Source organism: Microcebus murinus, chromosome 20 (genome assembly GCF_040939455.1).
Source record: "Microcebus murinus isolate Inina chromosome 20, M.murinus_Inina_mat1.0, whole genome shotgun sequence".
NCBI lineage: Eukaryota > Metazoa > Chordata > Mammalia > Primates > Cheirogaleidae > Microcebus > Microcebus murinus.
In genome coordinates, this window is record NC_134123.1 from 5,617,084 (window position 1) to 5,636,363 (window position 19,280).

At 35.1% G+C, this 19,280-nt stretch overlaps 1 protein-coding gene and 1 non-coding gene across 5 annotated transcripts in view; both read left to right on the plus strand.

Moving 5' to 3' along the window:
• CYLD (CYLD lysine 63 deubiquitinase) overlaps positions 1-19,280 on the plus strand; it is a 67,345-nt gene that overhangs the window by 20,372 nt on the left and 27,693 nt on the right. For 3 of the 4 annotated variants that reach the window (XM_012764429.3, XM_075995626.1, XM_012764427.3), the window contains 2 exons: positions 13,849-13,947; positions 15,985-16,101. The exons of the other annotated variant lie outside the window; for it this stretch is intronic. In XM_012764429.3, the coding sequence (XP_012619883.1) occupies positions 13,849-13,947; positions 15,985-16,101 (216 nt within the window). The remainder of the gene's footprint in view (positions 1-13,848; positions 13,948-15,984; positions 16,102-19,280) is intronic. 4 annotated transcript variants of the gene reach the window in all.
• Positions 710-816, plus strand: LOC142862983 (U6 spliceosomal RNA). The gene has a single exon (XR_012913874.1). It is a non-coding gene; the product is annotated as a U6 spliceosomal RNA (small nuclear RNA).

The following is a 19,280-nucleotide window of genomic DNA, read 5'->3' on the forward strand; positions in this document are numbered from 1 at the left end:
CAGAGATGCTGCTAAACACCCTACAGTGCACAAAGCAGCCTGCATAACAAAGAATTTTCTGGTCCAAATTACCAGTAGATCTGAGGGTGAGACATCCAAATTCTGAGAGTTATGCTAATTTTATAACATTAATGTGCTGGATGGCTAGGGGGAATCCCTTGTAAAATAAACTTTCTTTCATTATTTATGTATTGTTGCAGGGGTAACCAATTCTGTGCTAATGTTTCTCCAAAATCACATGGAAAATGTAATTTTACTTGTCTCATCAACTCAAATACAGGCATACCTCATTTTATTTTGCTTTGCTTTATTGTCTTTTGCAGATATTGCATTTTTTACAAATTGAAGGTTTGTAGCAATCTTGCATCGAGCAAGTGTATCAACGCCATTTTTTCCACAGTATATGCTCACTTCATGTCTCTGTGTCACATTTTGGTAGTTCTCACAATATTTCAAACTTTATTATTATATTTGTTATGGTGATGTGTGATCAGTGATCTTTGATGTTACTTTTGTAATTGTTTTGGGGCACTATAAACTGCACCCATATATGACAGTGAACTTAATCAGTAAATGTATGTGTGCTGACTGCTCCACTGACCAGATTTTCCCTGTGTCTCTTCCTCTTCTCGGGGCACCCTATTTCCTGAGACACAACAATATTGAAACCAATTAATAATCCTGCAGTGTCCTCTAAATATTCAAGAGAGTGCTCGCTTTGGCAGCACATATACTAAAATTGGAACGATACAGAGAAGATTACCATGGCCCCTGCACAAGGATGGCATGCAAATTCATGAAGTGTTCCATATTTTTATACTCTGAAATAAAAAAAGAGAGTATTGCTACCATTGAAAACAAACAAAAATGTTCAAGAGATAGAAAGAGTTATCTTGCTTTATATCTCACTTTAAATCAAAAGCTAGAAATGATTAAGCTCAGTGAGGAAGGCATGTTGAAAGCTGTGATAGGCCAAAAGCTAGGCCTCTTGCACCAGTTAGCCAAGTTGTGAATGCAAAAGAAAAACTTCTTAAAGGAAATTAAAACTATTATTCCAGTGAACACATGAATGATAAGAAAGAGAAATAGCATTATCACTGATATGGAGAAAATTTCAGTTATGGATAGAAGATCAAACCAGCTATAACATTCTCTTAAACCAAATCCTAATTCAGAACAAGGCCCTAACTTTCTTTAATTCTATGAAGGTTGAGAGAGATGAGGAAAATGCAGAAGAAATGTCTGAAGCTATCAGAGGTTGGTTCATGAGGTTTAAAGAAGAAGCTGTCTTCATAACATAAAAGTGTGAGGTGAAACAGCAAATTCTGTTGTAGAAGTTGCAGCAAGTTATCCAGAATATTTAGCTAAGTTCACTGATGAAGATGGCTACACTAAACAAAAGATTTTCCATGTCGACAAAGTCTTCTATTGGAAGAAGATACCATTTAAGACTTACATAGCTAGAGAGGAGAAGTCAATGCCTGGCTTCAGAGCTTCAAAGAACAAGCTGATTCTCTTATTAGGGACTAATGCAGCTGGTGACATTCAGTTGAAGCCAGTGCTCATTTACCATGCTGAAAATACTAGGTCCCTTAAGAATTATGCTAAGTCTACTCTGCCTGTGCTCTGTAAATGAAACAACAAAGCCTGGATAACAGCACATCTGTTTACAGCATGGGTTGCTGAATATTTTAAGCCCACTGTTTAGACTTACCACTCAGAAAGAAAGATTTCTTTCAACATTTTTACTGCTCATTGACAATGCACCTGGTCACTCAAGAACTTTGTGATGTAAAAAGAGATGCATGTTGTTTTCATGCCTGCTAACACAACATTCATTCTGCAGCCTGTAGATCAAGAAGTAATTTTGACTGTCAAGTCTTGTTATTTAAGAAATACATTTCTTAAGGCTATAGCTGCCCTAGATATGAATCCTCTGATAAATCTGGGCAAAGTAAATTGAAAACTTTTTGGAAAGGATTCAGCATTCTAGATACCATTAAGAGCATTCTTGGTTCATAGGGAGGAGTTCAAAATATCTGCCTTAACAGGAGTTTGGAAGAAATTGATTCCAACCCCTCATGGATGACTTTGAGGGGTTCAAGACTTTAATATAGAAAGTAACTGCAAATGTGATAGAAATAGCAAGAGAACTAGTCCTAGAAGTGGAGCCTGAAGATGCGACTGAATTGCTGCAATCTCATGATCAAATGAGAACAGACGAGGAGTTGCTTCTCATGGATGAGGAAAGAAAGTGGTTTCTCGAGATGGAATCTACTGGTGACAATGCTGTGAACATGGTTAAAAACACCATTGTGTGCTACAGAGAAATCTTTTATGAAAGAGTCAATTGATGCAGCAAACTTCATTGTTGTCTTATTTTTATTCATTTATTTATTTAGAGACAGGGTCTCACTCTGTTGCCTGGGCTAGAGTGTAGTGGCATCATCATAGCTCACTGTAGCCTCAAACTCCTGGGCTCAAGGGATCCTCCTGCCTCAGCCTCCCAAGTAGCTGGGACTACAGGCGCACACCACTATGCCTGGCTAATTTTTTAATTTCTTGTGGAGATGAAGGTCTTCCTGTTGTCCAGGCTGGTCTCGAACTCCTGGCTTCAAGCCATCCTCCCAAAGTGCTAGGATTATAGGCATGAGCCACCACACAAAGTCAATTGTCTTATTTTAAGAAATTGCCACAGCCAACCCAACCCTTAGCAACCACCACCCTCATCAGTCAGCGGCCATCAATGTTGAGGCAAGACCCTCCACCAGCAAAAAGATTATGACTTGCTGAAGGTTCAGATAATTATTTGCATTTTTTAGCGATAAAGTATTTTTGAATTAAGATATATACATTTTTTAGACATATGGTATTGCACACTTAATAGACTGTGGTATAGTGTAAACGTAACTTTTATATGCATTGGGAAGCCAAAAAATTTGTATGACTCACTTTATTGTGATACTTGCTTTATTATGGTGGTCTGTAACCAATCCTGAAATACCTCCTTTATGTTTTGGGGTTTCCCTTATAATTTTTCTTTTTAATTTCAAAGGGTACTTTTGAAAGCTCAAACCTTTATGGCATTTTAGATTAAGTGTAACCATTCTTTTTACCTACCTTAATTGTATTTCTTTGAAATTTACATTTTACAACTGAATATAATTCATGATATTGAGTAAGTTGGGAATCTAAGGAAATAATTAGTTTAGTATCATAATTTAAGAGAGAAAGAGATACCTGAACTATGAAGTGGGGTTATGTATAATTGATTGTGTTTTTCTCAGTCTGCTGTAGAATAAATATTTGAAGTGCTTTTTTCCCTACACTCTAGAGCTATATTTCCTTCTGTATATTTTTTACACATCTCAATTTGGTTTGAAATGTAAATTATCTTGGCTTCTGCAGTAGCACTCAAAAAGGAAGGAAAAGAAAACAGCTACCATTTCTGTTTTTGTGTGATAGAATTGAGTATAACCTGAGAAGGAATTGTTCATTAGTAGTATTTACCTTAAAAACATTTATAATTATATTTTATTTAAATATTGATATAGGACTAAAATAATAAAAATCAGTTATATGAGTATCTTAGGAGTCACTTGTTAGACACATTTTGATGTTGTGGATCAGCAGTCATCATTGTCATTATTGCTGGCTCAGAGCAGTGAAGAGAGAGGAAACAAATGCTATTTGTTTTTCCTTTTAAAGCTTGATTTTCATAAACCCTGAATAGGAGATAATTAAGAATGATACCAGCTTTTATAAGATAATACATAAATTACACTTATTTGCCAACAAAATAAAGCTTGCAAATAGACTTTTAAAACTAAAGTTGTGTAAACGAAAATTAATTTAGTTTATTTGAATGAGTCTTCATCTGTATTTCATGTGATCATTAACACTCTTTTCTTGAGGGGAAAAAAGAGTCAAAGTGTCTCTTTTAGTTCCTTTTTCTCTTTTTCTTGCCAAATTACCTTCATTTGTAGAACAAAATTAATATTTCCAGCATTTAAAAAAGATTCTTTTTGGAGCAGTTGAACAGCTGGTGAGATTAGGAAAGAATTCTTTCCAGTCAATTGCTTGTTAAAGTTGACTTCTGAAGGATACCTTGAAGTAAAAGATGTAGGAATCTTAAATCTGTTAAAATTTTTCCTCTCTTCACTTCTATTCCAAATGATTAAAAATGCTAACATGTCTAATTTGACATTATAGTCAGGTTCTTGAAGTTGTGAGGAAGCATATCAATTAGTGCCACTCCTAACTTGTACATTTCTGCATTTCTAGTTCAGCCTGTACCTTCTTTTCTAGTTGTGGGGGTTGGGAGTATAATGCTATTTTTTTTAGACTATGCAGTATATTCATTTACACAGAATTTTAAAAAGGTATCTAGTGAGAACTTTCCTAACACTGATCCCAACTACCTACTTTCCTTTTGTATCCTTGATTGTTTTTTATTTTGTGTCATTTGGTATTTGCATATGTTATAGGCTTCGTATATCTTCTTTTTAAAATTTTTAGTAGCTTTATTGAGATATACTTGCCACATAATAAACTGCACAGAGTTTACAATTCGATAAGTTTTGACATATGTGTACACCTATGAGACCGTCTTCATAATCAAGATAATGAACATATCCATTACTCCCTTTGGGATAGGCCCTTTGGGATCCCTCCCTCTGCCTTTGCACCCCCAAATTCAGGCAAACACTGATTTTCTGTCACTGTAGGTTTGTTCACATTTTTAAAAATTTTTAATTATTAGGTATATAATAGTTGTATATATGTATGGGTACAGGTGATGTTTTGATACAGGCATATAGTATGAACTAATCAAATCAGGGTAATTGGGGTATCCATCACCTCAGGCATTTATTATTTCTTTGTGTTAGGAACATTCCAGCTCCATTTTTTTAGTTATTTTAAAGTATACCCTAACTTATTATTGATTATAGTTACTTTATTATGCTATCAAATATTGTTCATTTTATCTAACTATATTTTTGCACCAATTAACCATCTCCACATTATCCCCTCCTCCCTGCTACCCTTCCCAGCCTCTGGTAACCATCATTCTACACTCTTATCTCCATGAGATCAATCGTTTTTAATATTTAGCTCCCACATAATGAGTGAGAATATGTGAGATTTGTCTTTTTGTGCTTGGCTCATTTCACTTAACATAATGTTCTCCGGTTCCATACATGTTGTTACAAATGGCAGGATTTCATCCTTCTTTTCTTTTCTTTTTTTTGTGGTTCCACATAAACTTTAGTATTATTTTTTTCTATTTCTGTGAAGAATGTCTTTGGTTTTTTTGGTGGGGATTGTATTGAATCTGTAGATTGCTTTGGGTAGTAGGGACATTTTAACAATATTGAATCTTCCAGTCCATGGACATGGAATATCTTTCCATTTTTTGTGTGTTCTCTTTAATTTTTTTCATCAGTTTTTTATAGTTTTCATCATAGAGATCTTTCACTTCTTTAGTTAAGTTTATTCCTGAGTATTTTCTTTTATTTGTAGCTATTGTAAATAGGATTACTTTCTTGGTTTCTTTTTCAAATTGCTTAGTGTTGACATATAGAAATGCTATAGATTTTCATATGTTGATTTTTGTAACCTACAGCTTTACTGAATTTGTGTATCAGTTCTAATAGTTTTTTTGTGTGTCTTTAGGTTGCTCTAGATAGAAAGAAGATCATACTGTCCTCAAACAAGGATAATTTTACGTCTTCCTTTCCAACTGGATGCCCTTTATTTCTTTCTCTTGTCTAATCTTTCTAGCTAGAACTTCTAGTACTATGCTGAATAACAGTGGTGAAAGTGGGCATCCTCGTCTTGTTTCAGATCTTAGAGGAAAGGCTTTCACTTTATTCCCATTCAGTATGATACTAGCTGTGGTTCTTTCATTTATGGCTTTTATCATGTTGAGGTAAGTTCCTTCTATACTCAGTTTTTTGAGAGTTTTTATCATTTTATAGAATGCTTTTCATCATCAGTTGAAATGATCATATGATTTTTGTCCTTTCTGTTGATGTAATGTGTCATATTGATTGATGTGCATATGTGGAACCATCCTTGCATCCCTGGGATGAGTCCCACTTGATCATGATGAATAATCCTTTTAATAAGTTGTTGAATTTGGTTTGCTAGAATTTTGTCGAGGATTTTTGCACCAATGTTTATCAGAGATATTGGCCTAGAGTTTTCTTTTTTTGTTGTATCTTTGCCTGGTTTTGGTATCAGGGTAATATAGGCCTTGTAGAATGAGTTTTGGAATATTCGCTTTTCCTTAATTTTTTGGAATAGTTTAAGTAGGATTGGTATTGGTTCTTTCAATGCTTGGTAGAATTCAGCAGTGACAGCATCAGGTCCTGAACTTTTCTTTGATGGAAGACTTTTTATTACTGCTTCTATTGTATTACTTGTTATTGATTTATTTAGGCTTTGGGTTTCTTCCTGGTTCAATCTTGGTAGGTTGTATGTGTCTAGGAATTCATCCATTTAGGTTTCCTATTTATTGCCATATAGTTGGTCATAGTAGTGTCTAATTATCCTTTGGATTTCTGCAGTATCCAGTATCAGTTGTAATGTCTCCTTTTTCATTTCTGATTTTGAGTCTTCTCTCCTTTTTTCTTAATCTGGCTAAAGTTTTATCAATTTTGTTTATCTTTTCAAAAGAATTTTTTTGTTTCATTGACCTATTATCTTTTCTTTTTGGTTTCAACTTCATTTCTCCCTGGTGATATAGTGGTTAGGATTAGGTGCTCTCAATTTTATTTATTTATGCTCTAATTTTTATTATTTATTTTCTTCTACTAATTTTGGGTTTGGTTTGCTCTTGTTTTTCTATTTCTTTGAGTTGCATCATTAGATTGTTCATTTGAAGCTTTTCAGCTTTTTTGAAGTAATCTTTTATTGCTATAAACTTTCCTCTTATTATTGCTTTTTGTTGTATCCCATAGATTTTGATATCTTGTATTTTCACTTAATTTGAGAAATTTTTTAATTTCCTTCTTAATCTCTTTATTGTCCCACTGGTCATTCGGGAGCATATTGTTTAATTTCTATGCCTATGTATATTTCCCAGTGTTCCTCTTGTTATTGATTTCTAGTTTTATTCCATAGTGGTCAGGGAAAATACTTGGTAAATTTAATTAAAAAAAATTTTTTAAAGACTTGTTTTGTGGCCTAACTTATGTTCTATCCTTGAGAATGATCCATGAGCTGAGGAGAAAGATGTGTATTCTACAGCTATCTGATGAAACATTCTGTAAATATCTATAAGGTCCATTTAGTCTATAGTACTTGATTAAGTCCAATGTTTCTTTGTTGATTTTCTGTCTGTATGATCTGCCCAATGTTGAAAGTGGAGTGTTGAGGTCTCTGATGATTATTGTATTGGGGTCTGCTACTCTCCTTAGCTATAATAATATTTGTTTTTATATGTCTGGATGCTCCAGTGTAGAGTGGATATATATTTAGAATTGTTATATCCTCTTGTGGATTTGACCCCTTTATCATGATATAATGACCTTCTTTGTATCTTTTTATAATTTTTGTCTAGAAATCAATTTTACATGAGAGAAGTATAGCTACTCCTACTCTTTTTCAGTTTCCATTTACATAGAATATCTTTTTCCAGCCCTTTATTTTCAGTCTACTGTGTGTCTTTAGAGGTGAATTGGGTTTCTTGTAGACTGCTCACATTTTAAGAATTTTATATAAGTGGAACAATTTGGGATGTACACTTTTTTTGGTCTGGCTTATTTCACTCAACATGATTATTTTTTGATTCATCCATGTTATCCTTTTTATTGCTGAGAAGTATTCCATTTTATGGCTATGAAAATTGATGCACAAATCTTTGTATAGACATATGCTTTTCTTGTGTGCATACCTAGGTGTGGAATGGCTGGTACTATTGTAGGTGATCATGTAACTTATACATAAACCCAAAACCTGCCAAACTGTCTTTCCAAAGTTGTTGCACTATTTTACATTCCCAGGTGCAGAATATGAGAGTTACAATTCTTCTATGTCCTTGCCAACACTTGGTATGGTCAGTCTTTTAAATTTTAGCTGTAGTAGTAGCTAATTGTGGTTTTAATTTGCATTTCACTGATGAGCAATGGTATTGAACATCTTTTCATGGGCTTATTTGTCATCTGTATAGCTTCCTGAATACAAGCCCTTTATCAGATATATGATTTGCAGATATTTGAGATTATTGTAGATTCATATGCAGAGAGAGAGAGATCCTATATACTCTTTAGCCAGTTTGTCCCAGTGATAACATCTTGTGAAACTGTAGTACAGTATCACAGCCAGGTTGTTGACATGGATATGGTCAAGATACAGAATGTTCCCATTACCACCAGGATCCCTTATGTTGCCCTCGTATTGCCATACTAATTCCCTCCCACTCGCACCCATCCTTAACCTCTGACAACCACTAATCTGCTCTCCATTTCTATAGTTTTTTCATTTCAAAGTGTTACATAAATGGAATTGTACAATATGTAACCTTTTGAGATTGGCCTTTTTTCACTCAGTGTAACTCTCTGGAGATTTATCCATATTTTTGTGTATATCAATGGTTTGTTCCTTTACATTACTGAGTAATATTCTATATTATGGATATTCCAATTTTATTTAACAGTTTACTTATTGAAGGACATCTGGTTTATTTTCAGTTTTTGGCTATCATGAATAATGCTTTTATAAACATTTGTGTACAGATTTTTGAGTGAACATGAATCTTTATTTTTCTGACATAATTGTCCAGGTGTGTACATGCTGGTTGTATGATATCTGCATGTTTGGTTTCTTAAGAAACTGCTAAACTTTTTTCTGGAGTGACTATACATTTTTCTTGACCATCAGCAATATATGAGTAATTCAGTTTCTCTACATCCTCACCAGCATTTGGTATTGTTACTATTTTTAATTGGTTGGTACTATTTAGCCATTCTAAGAGGTTTGCGGTGATATCTCATTGTGATTCTAATGTGAGTTTGCCTGATGGCTCATGATGTTGAACATCTTTTCATATGCTTATTGCCATCTTTATATCTTCTTGAGTGAAAGGTGTCTTCATCTCTTTTACCCAGGTTCTAATTGGATCATGTGCTTTTTTACTGTTGAGTCTTGAGAATTCCTTATGTATTCTAGATACTAGTCCTAGTATTGGACTAGTTGGGCATGTGGTTTGCACATATTTTCTCCTAGTTTGTAGCTTATCTTTTCATCCTCTTAATAGAATCTTTCACAGAGCAATAGATTTTGATTTTATGAAGTCCAGTTTATAAAATTTTCCTTTTATGGATCATGCTTTTGGCATCAAGTCAAATAATTTTTATTTAGCTCTAGATATGGAAGATTTTCTCCTAAGCTTTTAAAAATTGAAATATAATTCACATACCATTATATTTGCTCTTTTAAAGTATATAATTCAGTGATACTCAGTGTTTATAATGTGCAGCCATCATTGCTATCTAGTCCCAGAACTTTTCATCCTCCCAAATGGGAGCCCTGTACCCATCAAACAGTGACTCCCCATAGCCTCCTGCCTTCAGCCCTGGCAGTCTGCTCTCTGTCTCTATAGGTTTGCCTATTTGGAACATTTCATATAAATGGAATTAGAAAATATGTGGCCCTTTGTGTCTGACCTCCTTTACTTAAGCATAATCTTTTCAAGGTTCATCCATGTTGTAGCATGCATCAGTACTCTAGTCCTTTATATGGCTGAATAATATTTCAGTAAATGGATATACCATATTTTGTTTATTTATCAGTTGATGAGCATTTAGATTGTTTCTAGTTTTTGACTATTACAAAAAATGCCGCCATGAACATTCATGTACAGGTTTTTCTGTGGACGTATGTTTTTGGTTCTATTGGGTATATGCCTAGGAGTGGAATTGCTGGGTCATACAGCAACTCTATGATTAGTTATTCAGAGAACTGCCGAACTGTTTTCCAAAGCAGCTGCACCATTTACATTTTTACCAGCAATGTATGAAAGTTCTAATTTCTTCACATCCTCATTCTCTTATACATTTTTACATTTAAGTACATGATCCATTTGGAGTTAATTTTTATAAGATGTGAGACTTAAATAGATCTTCTTTTTTAAACCTATGTATTCTAATTGCTCCAGCACCATTTGTTGAAAAGACTTTCTTCCATTGTATTGCTTTTGTACCTTTGTCAAAAATCAGTTGGGCATATTGTGTGGGTCTGTTTCTTGATTCTCCATTGTGTTCCATTGATCTGTGAGTCTATCCCATGGCCAATACCACAATCTCAAAAACTGTAGCTAAATATTAATAGTAAGTTTGTAATCAGGTAAACATATCCTTCCTACTTTATTCTTCTTTTCCAAAATTATTTTAGCTATTCTAGATCTTTTGCCTCTCCATATTTATTTTAGAATAATCCTATGTACATATACTCAGAATCTTGTTGGGATTTTGATAGGAATTGCATTAAACCTATATATAACTTTAGGGAGAATTGGTGTCTTTCAGTTTTGTTGGGACTTTCTTTTGTCTGTATCCATCAATGTTCCTGGGTTGTTGACTTCTTCAGCTCTAAGTCTGGGATAAGAACTTAGGCAAGAAGAAAACCCAGGGAAATATCCACTGTGTCATTTCTTAGGTCTTGAGGTTCCTAGCAAATCCACCTTCTCTCCACCTTTCAGAGTCTTCTAATGTTTGTTTTATATGTTATGTCCAGAGCTTTTAGTTGTACTTAGCAGGAGAAATAGGGAAAAGTATATTTATTCCATCTTCCCATTCCAATTCATAGACATTTGTTTTGAACAATAACTTGTTCACTTATTTATTGCTATGATTTTCAGCTCAAGATTCTTCAAGGGATTTTCTTTTTCTGATTAAATCAATAGGAGAGACAGATAAGCTATTAATTTTATCATTCTTTTACTTGTCATAACGCAAATTTTTATCATTTGAATGCAATCTTGCTGTACATATATAATGGATACTTTTGATCTTGTTTCTGTTGTTCAACACAGTGTCCATTTTGTGCTGTATGTCAGTAGTTTATTCCTTTTTATTGCTATACAGTATTCCATCATATGAATAGACCACAATTTGTTTATCCATTCTTCTGTAGAATGGATTGTTTCTAGATTTTGGTTGTTATGAATAGGGCTGTTGTGTACATTTTGTACATGTTGTTTGGTAGCTATTTCTTGCTCTTTCAATATCTTTAATCAGGATTGTTTTAGTTTCACAAAATTATCTACTGAAATTTATTCCTTACCTTGTTTACTATCCCATATTTCCCATAACTTTTCCTGAGTTGTAGTCTCTTAAAATTCATTTAAATTAGAAGGCTTTGCTTCATGGCTCAAGAGGTTTGGGATCATGAACCATAGTTGTGACAAAGTAACAAGAAATATTTGGTATATAATTGGTGGAGGGAGTTAGATGTGGTATGTGACCCTTTATCTACATAGAGTTCTGTTGGAATGTCTTATTCCTTAAAGTTTACATTTGACCCCCTCTCAGACAGTCTTTGGCAGAAGGTTACTACAATGTCCTACTCCAGTGCCCTCCAGCTCACGTTTCTAATCTTTGGATCCCTCCCCATAAGGGCTTACCAGCAGACTGTCACCAGCAGAGCTGTCACCACTGCCTCATCTGTTTGGCCCTTCAGTATTGCTAGGGTGCCTTAATAGCCTAACAAAAGGAAGACCATTTGCCACATTTGTTATGATGGCTACTAACTGTATAATGTATATATATTGTGGTATACATGTTAATATCTTTTTTTTAAGTGGAGCTTTATACAGTTAATTACAGTTAATAGTAGGAATTATTTTTCTTTAGTCAATTTATATACTATAATTTGGGAACTTTCCCCAGTGATTAAAAAGATTTTCCTTCTGCAGTAGTTGTCATAGGTGATATTTAAAGATATCTGAATGGTAACATCCTAAAAATATAGTAGTCCCCCCTTGTCTACGGGGGTACTTCCAAGATCCCTATTGGATACCTGAAACTGTGGCGAGAACCAAACCCTATATATGTTTTTTTTTCCTATATGTATATACCTATAATAAAGTTTAGTTTATAAAGTAGGTACAGTAAGAGATCAACAATAATAATAAAATGGAAAAATTATAACAATATGGCAGCGTTACTACTCATGCACTTTGGGGCTATTAAGTAAAATAGGGTGACTCAAACATAAGCACTGTGATAACACAACAGTTGATCTGATAACCGAAGTGGCTACTAAGTGACTAACAGGTGGGGAGTGTATGCAGTGTAGACATTGGACAAAGGGATGGTTCATGTCCTGGGTGGGGCAGAGCTCAATGGTGTGAGCTTTCATTGCATTACTCAGAAGAGCATGCAACTTAAAACTTATGAATTGTTTATTCCTAGAATTTTCCATTTAATATTTTTGGACCATGGTTTACTATGGGTAACTGAGACTATGGAAAGTGAAGGTGTGGATAAGACAGGACTACTGTTTTAGTAAATAGCTTTTCTTTTACTGTATCACTTGGTTACAATCATGGTTAATCAGTATACTTTTTGAGTTAAAAGAGTATTTTCATATTCTATTTGATCATATTCTGAGACATTTAAGATATAGTTCGATAATACATTACCTCCTCTTCCAACCATGGAAAAAAGTTACCAAGCATCATTTCCATATAATTAATTCAGTATGATTTCCTTTTTTTAAAATGGTGTTTTCCTTGTGTTTAATATATAAAAATTCTCCTATTTCTTTCTTTCTGTCCTCAAAAATCCACTGGGTGATATCGTTTTGCTGATACACAGCTTTATCAGGTATGAATCCTAAGTGTCACGTTGGACTCTACGGATGTGTTGTTGAACTTTTCAAAGGAAAAACTTTCCGCACTGACTCTTTTACATTTACTTGATCAGTATTTATGAGTATCTTATCAACATTACTGCGCTTTAAGGTTGGGTGGTCTTTGTTTTGAAAACAAGTTTGTCAAATTTATTACACCTATATTTCAAAAAGATGTTTTGAGTGTTTTCTTCAAATATATTGTTTTATGTCTTTCACTTTCTGCATTTTTAATCTATGTATAAGTCTCTGTATTCTTCCTGTTTATCTGTATAAGTGTTTATATTGTCATCTGTGTTATTCTTAACATATATGTTTTTAAAAACAGATACATATTCTTAACCACAACATTCTTAACCATGATACGTCTTCCTAACCAGACTTTTTTCAAACTGTGTTCCATGAAATATATTAAGTTGAGATACTAAGTAGAGTGGCACAAAAATGTTACCAAATAAGTTTATTCCTCCTTGAGAGATTCAGAATACACATTAGCTTATTAAAGGTTCTGATTTCATACAGTAAAGAAGTTGTTTATTTTTGCTTATCTCAAGAAATATTTGAGCGTGGAACACTTCATAATATAGGGTATTTCTGGCATTCTGATTTGGGAAATGCTGAAAAAAAGTTATGAGTAAGGTTTCCTTTGTAGTGTTCTAGTAAAATTGACTATAGTAATTAAAATTTTAATGTTAAATGCTTTAAACTCTTAAATTTTAAGAGTTTAAAGCATTTAGCTGAATTGTATTTTGGGAGTGTATTTTTTTTTGTAGAAATTACATTTTGAAGTATAGCATTAATTTTTTCACCTGCATGGTATTATCTCTTTCAGTGCTTTTGATAGCTTTTAAAAAGAATTTGTAAAACCGTAAAAATTCTACTTTCTTTTTGGAAGGAGTTTTTTTCCCCCATTATAGTCCTTGTTTTCTTGATTGTTTCTCTTCTGTAGGAATTTACTTTTATCTTTAAAAAGCATGTTTACTGTTTCAGATAGCGTGACACAAGAAAGGAGGCCTCCCAAACTTGCCTTTATGTCAAGAGGTGTTGGGGACAAAGGTTCATCCAGTCATAATAAACCAAAGGCTACAGGTATGGATTAATAGGATATAATCCTTAGTAATTTACATGACATCTGACTTGCAATAGCATTAAAAGGTTATAAGTTATTATTCCTTAACATATATGTGGACTTTCTCCTTGCAGACATTTTTATGTCCTTTAAGCCTAAAGTTCCCAACCTTTTTTACCTGATGAAAAGTTTCCCATGAGGACCTGTATATTTTGCTTGTCCATAATCAGCTGCTTTTTCTATTACAACTATATAAAATAATCCTATATGGATAACATTAGATAGGATAAAATATCTTAGAGATTAATTATGTGGTTTTGCTAACTAGATGCGGCACAAATTAACTTCCAAACTGCTAAGCAAAATTTTTTGTCTTTTTTCCAGAAGCTTCCTCACAATACATGTGGAGTTCATAGGTTTTTTTAATTAGCTTCCACATACTTCATAAATTTATGGGATGGTGGTTTTACCAGCCAAACAGCTCATTTAATAAGCCATAAGAATTATTGTTAACTTACTTGTGGGTTAGGAGAAGAGTGTTTTTTCTTCAATTATCTAGTAAATAAAACTATTTGGTTTCATTTAAAATGAAATTGTACTTTAAGAATTATTTTATGTGACATTGGGCCCTGGGAGACTTAGGACTAATTGCAGGATATATAGGTAATATTTTTTTTTATGTTTTTTTTGTTTTGTTTTGTTTTTGATACAGAGTCTTACTCTGTTGTCCCGGCTAGAGTGCCGTGGCGTCAGCCTAGCTCACAGCAACCTCAAACTTCTGGGCTCAAGCACTCCTACTGCCTCAGCCTCCCGAGTAGCTGGGGCTACAGGCATGTGCCACCATGCCCGGCTAATTTTTTGTATATATATGTTAGTTGGTCAATTAGTTTCTTTCTATTTTTTTAGTAGAGACGGGGTCTCGCTCTTGCTCAGGCAGGTTTCGAACTCCTGACCTTGAGCAATCCACCCGCCTTGGCCTCCCAGAGTGCTAGGATTAAAGGCGTGAACCACTGCGCCTGGCCCCAGTTAATTTTTTCTATTTTTAGTTGTTTGACTAATTTCTTTCTACTTTTAGTAGAGATGGGGTCTAGCCCTTGCTCAGGCTGGTCTCAAACTCCTGACCTCGAGCAGTCCACCTGTCTCGGCCTCCCAGAGTGCTAGGATTACAGGCCTGAGCCACTGTGCCTGGCCAGTTTTTTTTATGTTAACTTATAAATCTATATAGGATACCTCAAAGTTGCTACTCTCACTTAACTAAAAATAGCCTAAAGATTTCCTTAAGACATGGATGTTGTGTGGTAGCAGATCTTGGTTACAGGTAAGTATGGAGCTACCTGCTTTAAATGTAAAAAAAAAAAAAAATCACCTTTTTTTGGGTCTGGAGACCCTACTGCTCCCCACTGTGACATGTCCTCTAGTTAATACTAACGTGGGGTAGTATTTTGAAATAGCTGTGACATAGCTACACCAGCTCTCTCTTACATTTAACAAATATGATATATAAGAAATAACAGTGCTTTACTTTTTCAAAGACATGAGGAAATGAAGCAAGGAATTCAAAGACCAGACAATTCCAAAATGTTTAAACCATAACTCTTTTTGAACTTAATTTGTACATTGATTTGTGTATTTATATAGCATTTGAAGATTACCTTCTTCTGAAATGAGCTGTTTTAAAACAATAAGTTAAATGTGTGAACCAATGAGTTCATCAAATAAAATTAGGGAATGATGATTTTGACATTTAGAAATAAGCTATAATACATGGAGTAGTTTCTTAAAGCAGTATGTTTTTTTTAAAAAATGAGCAAGCTTTTCCTTTAACTTATTCCTGTTCCCCCTCTATATTGACTTTTGGGTTGAAGAATGTTTTTAACATTGCCAAAATGTTTACAAAGCCTTTTAAAGGTGAAGGCAATAATAAAATATATTGCATTTTTATATATCCATTGATTGTGTAAACAGTTGTTAACATTATATTCATATTAATTTATCTTACTAAAAAATTTGATGCTATATTGACTTTATTTTTAAAAGGAACTTTTCTTATTCTATAGGATCTACCTCAGACCCTGGAAATAGAAACAGATCTGAATTATTTTATACCTTAAATGGGTCTTCTGTTGACTCACAACAACAATCCAAATCAAAAAATACATGGTACATTGATGAAGGTAATCTATAATTTTAATGTTCTTTATAATGATCCTCTCTTTTAACTCATCAGAAAAAAGTGGCTTTTTCACCAGTATTTGTCATTTTTGGAAACAGATTGGGTAGATCATTTTTTTATAATATTGGTGAACTAAAATATTTTACACAATTGGAAATGTACTGCTTTAAGATTAATAAAGCATTTAAAAATGTATTAGTAGCATGTTCTCATCCCTTAACTGATCTGTTTAGGGCAGAAGATCTTTAGAATCAATTGAATAATTTAAGGACTTTTCTGTCTGGGTCTTTCCTGCCCTTTTTAAAGCACTCCCCTTTTAAAAACTATTTTCCCTTGGTTCTGGGGCATCATTTTCTTCTAGTATAATCTCTTTTTTTATTCATCTGTTCAACAGATATTTATTGAGTGCCTACTATATGCCAGGCATTCTTTTAGGCACCGAGATAACAATGGTGAGAAGAAATAGACATGGTCCTTGCTGTTTTTGAGTTTATAGTCAAGTTGTTAAGCTAGAAATTAATTAGTTACAGAGTCGGGTGTAGCATTGCCTTGGTGATGAGTGCAGTGAAGGTGCATGAAGCTCTGAGAACATGCTAGAGAAGATTTTATTCAGGGGCTCAGGGTGTTTCCCTGGGAAGTGACACGCACTTAGGGTTACCAGTGGAGTGGTAGGTAACAAAGAGAGAAGGAACAGAAGAGCTTTTTAGGCAGAGGGAATAGCATATGTAAAGGGAAGAATGGAACCTGGTGTTGGCTGAGGACTAGAACAGAGAGTGACATAACATTTTATGTGATGAGAATGGAAAAGCAAACAGGGCCAGCCTGTGTGGAGCCTAGTTGCCCTATTAAAAGGGGAATCAGAGCCACTGATGGATTTTTAGCAAGGGGTGGCATGACCAAGTTTGCCTCTTGGAAAGATCATTCTCACTGCAGGGAAGATAATGGGGTGAAGCAGGGACTGAGTGAATGCAAGGTCACCACTGGAGGCTGTTTTGGGGCCCAGAAATGGATTAGAGTAACTGGGACTAGATTTGGGGAAGAGATGGAGAGAAGTGAATAGATTTAAGAGATATTTAGGAAATGCATTGACTGAACTTACAGATAGACTTGAAGTGAGTGTTAAGGAAGAAAGAGATATCAGTGTTGACTTCTGGTTTTCTGGCTTGCCTACTTAGATGGTGGCGGAGGAAGATGGATTTGATTTGGAAAATGTTGAGTTGAATGGGCTTTTTAAAATTCCTAGAGGGGATTTGTCAGGTAGGCAGTTGATGTACAGGTCTAGAGCTTAGAAGAGAAGTAAGAGCTAGAGAAATAAATGTGTAGGTTGGCTTCACTTTTGTGGTGATTAAAATCCTGTGAATAATATTGCCTAAGAAATGGAGTAGGGACAGAGGGTATGGGTTAAGACTGATCCTGTGGAACTTAATGGCTGGGGTGGGAGGAAGGTAAGTTGTTAAAAGAGTCAGAGAGAGAAAGTGACCAGAGAGGTGTGGGGAAGACCAAGAGACTGTTGGGTCAAGAAGCTGAGGATCGAGTGGATATTAGTACTGAATGCTCTCGAAAGGGAGGTCAGATGATGACCATACAGTGCCCATCAGATTTAGCCACCTGGAAGTCACCACTAACCTTAGTGAGTTCTGTTTTTGTGGAGGAATTTTGTCATAGCACAGATAGGAGTGTGCTGAGAGTGTGGGGTGGAGGAAATGGATCTGTGAATCCAGCTGCCTAAAATAGAAGTTTGGGCTTCATCCTGCACGTTCTCTCTCTTTCTCTCTCTCTGCCCCCCTCCCTCTCTCCCCCTCCCTCCCTGTCTCATTGGTCACATCCAGTTGTCACCAAGTTATCTGCCCATAGCCTTAGTTCAGATCCCTATTCCTGTCTGGATTAATATGGTGGCTTCTGATTGGTTTCCCTGCCTCAGTCTTGTTCTTTTTGAATTTATTCTGAACAATAATAACCATGATCATCATTATCTTCTTAATCACCATTGTCATCACTATAGCTGCCTCTTAGTGACCACTCTGTACACTTGCCAAGCACTTTATATACCTTATTTTACCTTATCCTCATAACTTTATGAGGCAGATAGATATTTTTACATACTCCTTTGTTACAGTGGTAGAATCACTTGTACAAGGTCACACAGCTAGCAGTAGTGGAGCCAGTATTCCAACCCAGATCTGTTTGATACCAGCGCTCACACTTTTATCACCACAATGTGTTTTTCTTCATATATCTATCGAAGTGAGTTTTCTTAAGCTCTCTGTGTTCAAGTATCTCCTTTGCTTAATACCTATTAACGTTTCCCTAGCCCCTGAAGATAGAAATCCAAATTCCTTACTTTGGCATGATGGACTCCTGATGGTGTGACCTCTTACTCATCTCTGTCATTTCCCCTGCACTCCCCGCTCCAGCCATACTGGACTGGGGCCATTCTTGGGACGTGCTGTGCTTTCTCTTTCTATGCATGTTGCTCCTGCTGCCTGGAAATCCTTCTTCCTGTTCCTCCAGCTTCATAGTCTGGTTTACCTCTATTCATTTCTTAAATCTCAGCTTTTTAATTTATCCAGAAAGCCTTTCCTTTCTTTTCTCACTTCTTCTAGGTTAGGTTAAGTGTAATCATAACTGTTCTGTATACTTCGCTGTCTCTTTTGCTGGACTGTGAATTCCTAGTGCTTAGCATAGGGCTTAGCATGTAGTAGATTTAGTAATTGTGTACAAACTAAGTGAAAATAAAAATTTAAGAGTACTGTATAGGGCTGGTCGTGGTGGCTCACGCCTATAATCGTAGCACTCTAGGAGGCCGAGGTGGGCGGATCACTCAAGGTCAGAAGTTCCAAACCAGCCGAGCAAGACCGAGACTGTGTCTCTACTAAAAATAGAAACAAATTAATTGCCCAACTAAAAATATATAGAAAAAATTAGCCGGGCATGGTGGCGCATGCCTGTAGTCCCAGCTACTCGGGAGGCTGAGGCAGGAGGATCACTTGAGCCCAGGAGTTTGAGGTTGCTGTGAGCTAGGCTGATGCCATGGCACTTTAGCCTGGGCAATAGAGTGAGACTCTTGTCTCAAAAAAAAAAAAAAAAAAAAGGAGTACTGTAGAACTCTATGAATGACTTTTAAGCTATCATGTGGATTCAGTTATAGGCTAAAATACATCCACCAATGTAACAATAAAA